General features: G+C 45.5%; 1 protein-coding gene across 2 annotated transcripts in view; it reads right to left on the reverse strand.

Moving 5' to 3' along the window:
* CRY1 (cryptochrome circadian clock 1) overlaps positions 1–9,057 on the reverse strand; it is a 35,280-nt gene extending 26,223 nt beyond the window's left edge. Inside the window, exon 1 of one of the 2 annotated variants that reach the window (XM_021386597.1) lies at positions 8,285–8,334. In XM_021386597.1, coding sequence (XP_021242272.1) covers positions 8,285–8,319 — 35 coding nt within the window. In that variant the 5' untranslated portion in view covers positions 8,320–8,334. Of the gene's footprint in view, positions 1–8,284; positions 8,335–8,676 lie in introns of those variants that run through there. The other variant, XM_021386586.1, reaches the window with a different exon arrangement.

The following is a 9,535-nucleotide window of genomic DNA, read 5'->3' on the forward strand; positions in this document are numbered from 1 at the left end:
AAAACATTCATGAGATTTCATGAGTGTCACCTGACAAGCATCCATGAGGAACAAAACCAAAATACGACCTCATCTCCATACAAAGACCCCACTGAAACTTGGATGACAGAAATCCCTCTTCAGAATACTTTATTTTAAAAGCATATCTCAAGTTTTCAATCTATGGTCATGCCTCTCTCAGGACAGCAATCAGGAAAACAATAGCCATCAATCTCTGCTAAAAGCTGTGTTATTCTCTTTGTATGTTTAAGACGGTTTTAAGAAACAGTCACTGAAACCCAACTGGACACATAAATATGCTCCTAGAAAATGTAATTTGCTTATTCTCAAAAATGTGAAATGTGAGAAGAGAGGGGAAAAAAAAGGCCTTGATACCGTAGAATTTATTAGCAAAAAATCAAAACTTCAGCTAAGAGGAAACTCACAACAGAACACCGGCAAGCCTTTTCTCCACTCTTCAATTCATCCAATGTATTGGAGAACAAATAAAAGTTATTTTTAAGCTGCTCTACATGCTGGAGTCCCACAGTTCTCCGAACATTTCTGCTGTACTTCAGAACTACAGACATTGCAAAACTGATAAGCTTGCCATGCTGGTGTAGTGCATAGCACAGCTGTGACTGTGCAGACTATGACCGTGTTTTACACGCTACGCAAGGCATGAAGTGGCCTACATGAAAGAGTTACCTACCAACGTACTTTTTTTTTCTGATAATGGCTGCCCTCTCACTTCTGTTCTTTTGATCCCTCTTCTGCCCCTCTCTCAATCACAGCCAGGGATAATGTGGAGCTAATTTCAGAGTTCTCTTGGATTTGCTGTAGTAACTGCGCAACCTCATTGCAAATCAGCTTGCTCCCTCATTTCACTTAGAACTAGTACTTGTCCCCACCACTGGTAGCCGTCTTCAGGTCTTCTATTTCAACACAAGACACGTAGCAGTTTATCCTTTACCTATAAGGTAAGCAGAGTGTTGGCATCTGCATCAAGAAGAAAAAAAAAGTTCTGCAACTGCTGGCGTGCCTAGAATCTTCACTGCAAAAAGAACTAACACATTTCCCAGACCATGGATTCCACACTTTGGAATGAGACATCACACAATCAGGACTTCCTTCTCGAGCTTGCGCTCTTACAGAACCCAAACTGCAGGAGATTACCTTGACATAGCACCTCGCTCCACACGTTACAAAATACAGCAAATTAAAACCAATGTAGTTACTAACCAATCTTTTCAAGTGCAAACATGATGAAAAAGGTAACAGAAAGATCCAAGTATTCATAACAGGAGTCGTTTCTAAGTAGCTCATGTCATAGGTATTTCCTCTCCGTTAACGAAGAGTCAATAACAATCCACATCCATGCTTCCACATCTGACCTTCCAGGTTCCCCCCCCCACACACACACACACACCCAACACTTCTTGTTTTCATTTGTTAAGGACAGGAGTTTGTATCCTGAGAGGAATCAAACTCACAGCATAACAACTTTGCAGCTTTCCGTTTTTGTGGCTTACAAACTCACACTGAAAGACGTATGCAACTGAACAGGAGAGGAAATCAAGGAACATGAAGGCAATGGAAGTTTTCAAAGCAGGCCCACACTTCAGTTACAGGAAGAAGCAATGCAGAACTCAAAAGCTCAAATGCAAATATCACATGCTTGTCACTTCAGAAATTAGATTTGCTGGAAATTGTTACTATCCAGATCAATGTTCAACTGACGAAGTCCCTTTCCTCTTTGATACTTTGAACAAGTTCCATCCCACAGCAACAAATTTGTCATGTTAGCACTTTTCAAGAAATTATGACCAGCAGTTTTGACACCTGAATTGCTTTCTGAAGCCGTATTATGAAATCCCGATTTCCTACTCAAGATAGTCAATACAGACATTCAGACCTTCCAAATACTAATGCAAAGTAAGAAAAAAAAATCTAACAATTCAAGAAAAAAAATGCGTATTTTAGTGTTGACTACAGCTCAGCTACTGTTTCCAATGACACCTGCAAAGCTAACATTTTTTTTTTTAAAACATCTCACCATTAGCAATTACTATGCTCCCAGATTCATAACTGCTCCAAAAGTATACACAGACTTCTGCTGCAGTTGTCTCCATTTACACACTCAGAACTCTGCAATATTGACCTATTTTCCCTGGTCCTTTCTGCACTATCCTTCACTAAACCTTTATCCCTGTAAAAAGCAACAGTCACATGCACATTGAACTCCAAAGTAGTGGAAGCAACTGCTTAAACGTGACCTGAAAAATATATGGAGGCTTTGAGGTCAGAGGAACACTGCAATAATAGTTCACCTGTTGTCCTAGATTGCAAAGAACCTGAAAGCCGTATGTACATGGAAGCACATGAACTAACCATGCTCCACGTTTAAAGTTGTGAAAACTTTAAGTGAATTTCACCAAAATACCCAACAGTTCATACCACACTAATCAAGTCCTCTCTAGATGTAACCACAGGCACCACTGTTAAACCTGCCAAAAGGTAACAGGGAACATACTAAACCTATAAAACACAAAGCCACAAACTCCACGCTGCTTACACAATCAATCCAGGCTTAAGCTGACTTTTGCCTTTTTAGTTTGCTATGGGAACACTAGAATCACAAGAAGCCCTGAAGTGAAGGGTTTCTTTCAGTATACAGATTAATACATTACAGACCTCAGTGCCTCTTCTACACTGAAAAAACGGCTGACTTCACCAGCAGCTTGACCTTCCTCCTATCACTTGTTATATAACTGACCTGAAAGCCTGCCAGGAACTGAGTGGGTATGGAAGAGAACCACTTTCCTTGAAAATAAAGCTTTCAATCTGTAGATTAGCTGTCATAAATGAAACAGTTCAGGTGGCACAATGTGAATAGCTCTCCTGCAATATTTGCATAATGAAATATGTTTCAAGAGTATCTGCTATTTGTAGCATTTAAGACATTTTTCACAAGCTGGAGGGAAATATTCTTTCTTACATGAAAATTAAAGAGAAAGACAAAGTAAAAATTTGTTTTCAATAACTGATGCAGAATTCATTGATACTGTCGCATAGTGATCAGTTAAAAAAATCTGTATTCTTAATTGCATAAAAAAAGCTGTCTGCATATTCATCACAGACAGCATTTGTTTGGGGTTTGTCACCCTCTCCTTGCCATAACCAGAGGAGGTAGCAGCACAAGCTACAGACAGATTACCTCCCCAGTCAAGTAAAGAATGCGGTTTATTGATACTTCGGTATAATAAGACAGAAATAATTTCTGGACCCAAGGAAGACAAGTAATTTCATGGACTTGTTTCTAGAACATGTGTCCCTTGATCTCAGTCACAAAGTCCACATGCTCCTCTTATGTATCAAGAATAATTTACCCAGGCCTTCTCTCGTGGTCCTTGGACCTATAGATCCACATTATGAAACCAGGTCTCCAAAACTGCTTTACTTAAGGAATTAGATTCCTACAAGATCCTTCTCGCAGCCACCAAGCACATTGTGTAAAGGCTGACTGAAATTGTTCTGGCCTAAAACCACCATCCAGAAAAAACAACGTATTGAGCGCTTTATGTAAGATTTGGTTTGCAGTACCACCTGCTCTCCCCAGAGGAACCAGCACAGACTTGTCATCTGGTTTAATAACAGTTACGTTACAGAATCTGGTGATACAAAGCTATTCACCAAGAGAAACATGCAAGCATAGGGTAATTTCTCAGCCAGCAGAGTTATTTCTCACCTTCTGACAGCACGATAAAAATAAATTGGGCCTTTCTCCTAACACAGTAAAAAGGCCAGTATTTATTTTTGACAATAAAACTTCAAAGGCTGTCAACAAATGGAGAAACCACAGAAGCAGCCAATAATCACCTTCTGAAAAACACCTAGTGGTTACCACGCACAGATGCCACGGGCTACGGTTACACGGTCATCTCCATCTGCAGTCAAGCCATGGAAGGACGGTATGGGTCCTTCCCAATCCTGCCTCTCCATGGCTACCACCACCACCACCTTTTTGTGGCACAATCTAATCCTACCAAAACCAGGAATTAATCCCTCCACGACAGATCAACGAGCTAACCTGGTTCACCAAAGGACTGCACTGGCAGTATCACGAGAGGGTGGAACCAGCCCTTTCATCAGCAGTGAGGGATTAAAGCTGCAAGGACATACGTCAGCATGGCCCAGTGACGTACTTCGCAAATTACAGGACTAGATCACGTAACATCGTAAACTGTAGAGGGAATCCCTGCACTGTGGGCATTTTTAGGGTAGACATGGCCTTCTGGGAAAGAGGGCAGGTGGGTAACTTATGGATAGGATGCAGAGGGCTTCCCCAATCTAACAAGATATACAGCAACACTCTAACCTGAGCAAGTGACCTCTAAAAGCAGGTTACTACTCCTAAATAATAGACTTGGAAATTTACAGATTAATCGCCCTCAATTTAGTGGGCTGGCTGAACAAAAGTTCTGCAAGTTACGCACTGAACGGGCACTGATGCAACTTATTGGAAGGCACGACAGGTACGTCTGCAACACAGTATAAAAACCCAACTTCACTTGAGGACCTTGTACACATGAGCTACAGCAGCAGAGATCAGCTCATATAAAAGGAACCCCAAGTATCTACAGAATATATATAAACTAACATTTCTCCCAAGCCTGATGCGTGTCTAGCTTTGTATCTGAAGAACCATGAGTCTTGTCATCTATGTATATACCTTAGATGACTGGCTTGATGTTCAGTATTTCATAAAGAGATTTTAATCTTAAGCATTAGACCATGAAAACAGAGGGATGTTCACTGAATCAAAGAATCTTGAGTTGGAAGGGACCCACAAGGTTCATTGAGTCCAACCCCTGGCTCCACACAGCACCACCCAAAAACCGGACCCTATGCCTGAGGGTGGCATCCAAACACTTCTTGAACTCCAGCAGCCCAGGGCCGTGCCCACTGCCCTGTGCAGCCTGTTCCATGCCCACCGCCCCCTGGTGCAGAACGTCTCCCTAACCCCCAGCTGCACCTCCCCTGACACAGCTCCATGCCGTTCCCTCGGGCCCTGTCACTGTCACAGGGAGCAGAGCTCAGCGCTGCCCCTCTGCTCCCTGTGAGGAGCTGCAGCCGCCATGAGGCCTCCCCTCAGCAACTCTGCTCTGGGCTGAGCCAACCAGGGCCCTCAGCCACTCCTCATTTGTCTTCCCCTCCAGACCCTTCACCATGGTCGCAGCCCTCCAACGGATGCCGTCTAACAGTTATAGCAGGTATATTAAAACTAACTCCCTTTCCCACACCAAGCATTTCACCAAAATTAACAAATAATACACAATTTTTGCCTATCTGAATTAAAGACACAGTACAGTTTAGTACCGAAATCATTGGAAATAGTTTTATTACAAGTTTTTTTTCTGCTAGTCACACAAAATAAACAGGCCCCTATAGGGCAAACCACTTCCTACATGACCTGAAACTATAGGCGTATTCTCAAAACCAGGTGCAAAGAACAGCAAAAGTGCCTCAAAAAGATGCTTTGAAAGTGTAATACTTAAGCAATCTTCAATTTCCACGAACTGCAGTGAATGCCCTAGAAATTAGATGTTTGTACTGGTCTTTACTTTTTAATACACTTTGAGGTACGAGCATCAAAAAAAAGATGATCACATCTTTTCCTTCTCCTAAATCAACAGGACTATCTGACACAACAGCAATAAAGTTTGCAAGATGTTGAACACATCAATATCCTCTCAGAAGTCTACTAGATATATGAAACATCTTATTTCTCTTATTTAAAAAAAGAGAGTTATTATCTCAAGGAATGATTAAAAAGGGAAGTTCAAGGACTGGCAAGATTACATTATCCATCTTGTAAAATCAACTGCTGCACACCAGCCTTTCAACTAGCATATCAAAAACATACACGCAGACTCAAAAAAATCAAACTAGAACAAGTAAATAATTAGCCAAAGTAAACCCTTATCCAGCAACTAACGGAATGTTTGCATTTCTTTTTCCATATTTTGATCAAGTGCCATTTTGTACTAAAACTAGGGCCAAAGAAACCCTCCCCTAAATCGTGTCACTCAAACGAGATTCCATTCTCCTTAATATGGAAAAGTCTGTGAGTACATGCCAACACATTTTTTCTTAAGGAGGTAATGGTTACTTGTTTGTGTATGTAAGTTACATTCTTTGCCTATTCTGTAGGCACAATTAGATGCACGCTACTTCTGGTGCCAAAAGTTTAAGGGCAGTTATCAAAATCTGAGCAGTTTTCTGTTTAGCCTTTTCCCCTAGCATTTCTCCATCACCTTCTTCCTCATACTGAGAAACCACTCTCATGCAAGCCTTTATCTGTGAATGACACAGGAGAACTCATTATACAGGAAAAGCGTGTCTCAATGGAAGTACATCGTCATGATTTATTTAACAGCTCGAGAGAAGGAACAATAATAATAAACTGAAGAGAACCAGAAAAATGAAACAAGCTGATGAAGGCCCTCGTGTCTGTTACATAGCATTCGTGATTTTAGAACAGGTAGGCTGCATGCCAGGAGAAAGGAGGTCAGTAAGGCCATGTGACTACTCGGTAATTAGGCTTGCTCAATAGTGCACTTACACAAAAAAATATTAGTTCATGAGTGTTACATGACTGTTTAAAGAGAAAAGTTCATCAGAAATACCCATTTATTCAATGTTGCCATTTACCAGATTTAAAACACATTTTGAAAATGAACCGTAATTGTTGAGTCTGCAGAGCAACAATATTGTTTCCAACAAGAAGATAAGCCTCCAGTTTTCCTAGCGTTCTAACACCATTTTCCTCATGCTCGCTCTGTTAGTCATTCTTTGACCTCCAACAGACAAGAGTTTTGCCCAGGTCACTGGAACGATAAACACAGCATAACGTAAACTCCTAGTGTAAACCTACCCAAACCAAGGAAAGATCATGGTAAACTTACTGCAAAAGATTAAATCTGACTCATCTTCCAAATGCTGAGAGGTTTCTGCTCCTAATCTCAAACAATATGCATTTTTGAATAATGCAACACTCTACAGCACAGACATGCAAGTGTTTTTCTAATGGTCATCCGGTGACCATGGAGATAACGTGTTTGATTATCTGTTACAAGTGCTGAACGAGACCGGCAAGCCAAAAAACTGCATTGCAAGTCTTGGGTATGCATGCTATGAGAGTGTGCATTACCAGCAGTTAAAAATAGCTCATTAAAACCACTGGAACCTAAAATGGAACCATTCCAAACTATTAAGTGTTCATTTAAATACGAGCTTATGGAGCTCATTCTAACAAACATAAAGCTCTGTCAACTACCTAGTCTACAGAAGTTACTGTATTTCTTTAAACTTGAGGGGAAAAGAAAGGGCTTACAAAACTGGGCTGTGAAGACAGTGAGATAATCTAGTCAAAGCCATGCGCAGCATGTGCCCTGAGGTATTTGAGCCCTCAGAGACAGGAGACTGTCTGAAGTGCTTGGGAGAGCAGTCAGAACTCACCCTCCTTCTGTAGGCCTCTCCTCTTACAGGAAGAAGAGCGGTGGTGGGGAGGGCCCAAGAAAGAAAAAGAAGAAACATAGAAAAGTCTCACTCTTCTGGAAAAACAAAATCAAAACAAAGATAAACAAAGCCTCTAACCATCAACTGAAAAAGATAATTTTCTTCAAAGCAAAATGCAGTGTAGGGACTGTCATTTAGAACACCAAGAACTGTGCTTAAGTAAACAATTTAGTAAAAGCAGATTGAGTACATTTGTGTAAAATACTTCAAGACTGTACTAGCTGAAGCTCCTATTAAATGGTCATTGAAAAAACAGGGCTGAAGTACTACAGAAATGAGCTTCTTTTTGCTAGAATCAAAGTTCATACCTTTCCATCAGAAATCTATGAAGTATTCTTAAGGCATGTGACCTCCCTAGCACTTAGGCCCATTCCCATTGCCCAGATTCTTTAAAACTTAAGCGTTGTCCATACATTGTCCATAAGGAACAACACTGCTAAGCATTAGGACTCATTATGTAAAAGGAGTGATTCCCTTCAAAACAAACAAAAAAAGTTAAAAAGCCACAGCGAGAGAAATGTGTAATGGACCTCAGATATGGAATAAACAATAAGTGACGTTATTACTGAGTGCTATGAGCCTCAGTGTTGTCAGTGGAAGTGAAGCGTCCATCTAGGAAAAGTTCACGTAAGAAATCTTAGTATTTCTATCCCCTGAAAACCAGAGACAGGATCACAAGTCGAATCCAAAGCCACGTTCATTTGCCGATAAAGCATCTAACGACCTGGGACAGAAGCCACGGGGTCTGAAGGAAACCATCCTCGAGGAGAACCAAGCGGAACCGAGCACGGGACCATCCCAACTCCGTCCCCGGCTCATGACGTGGCGCCGAGCCGCAACGCAACGCCCGCTCGGTACGGGGCAGCGCTCAGCCCCGCGCCGCGCTGCCCACCGGGCGCGTGGCGCCGAGCCCCGCGGTCACCGCCCGCAGGCGGGCTGCAGCCACCGGGCGATGCCCGGAGCGCCCCACGGGGGCAGCCCCGTTACCCGCTCCTTATATGGCGCGCACGGAGCGTCCCTCGCCCCACGCAGCGCCGAGCACCGCGTGGCCTCTCCGGGCCGAGGTTCCCCGCGCTGCCGCCCGGCGCTCCCCGCCCGCCGCCGGTTCCCACTCACCGCCAGCGGTTGATGCCCACGTTGGAGGAGCCGGCGAACCAGGGGTCCAGGATGTAGACGCAGCGCACGGTGTCGGCGCCCCGGATGCACTCCCGCAGCGCCGGGTTGTCGTGGAGCCGCAGCCCCTTGCGGAACCAGTGCACGGCGTTCACCCCCATGCCGTGCTCATGGCCCGGGGCCCGGGCGAGCAGGGGGCGGCCGCCGCCCCGCGCGGAGCGGGGGGCAGAGCGGCGCGAGGGCTCTAGGACCCGGCGGAGGCGGCCACTCGACGAGGACGCATCACCCCGCGGAGCCCCGCGGCTCGGCGGGAGGGGACGGCTCGGAGAAGGGGAGCAGCCGCGCGCTCTCCTCGTGCCGCGCCACCGACGGCCGCCACCTCGCCGCTCGCCCTGTGACTGCGCCGGGGCTCCGCCGGGCGCCCCGCCCCGCCCCTCGCCGCTTATTGGCCGCCTGCGCCCCCACGTGACCGCCGGCCCTCACGTTTCTGAAGTGTGTTCGCTGCCGGCCGCGGCGGGAGGTGGCGCAGCGCGGCGGGATTCCCGCCCAAGCTGGGCGGTGCGAGGGAGCGGCGGGGCGCGGGGCTGTGAGGCGCCTCGGGGAGGTGCTGCTGCCCCTCCTGGCGCGTGCCCGCCGACTGTTATGTATCGCGGTCTGCGCGCTCCCGCCGAAGGGGCTGCGCATGCGCGGCGGTGTCGCGCTGCTCCCCTCGGGCGTCCCCTGCTCTCACCCTTACCCCTGTCCCACCCGTCGCGTCCCGCTGCGGGGCTGGCGGCACCGGGCCGGAGTACCGATCCGCGCTCTGACTCTCCCGTCCCAACCGACGGGCCGTTTATGTAAGACCTACGCAGCCCGCCCGCCC

Source organism: Numida meleagris, chromosome 1 (genome assembly GCF_002078875.1).
Source record: "Numida meleagris isolate 19003 breed g44 Domestic line chromosome 1, NumMel1.0, whole genome shotgun sequence".
In the NCBI taxonomy this organism is placed as follows: Eukaryota; Metazoa; Chordata; class Aves; order Galliformes; family Numididae; genus Numida; species Numida meleagris.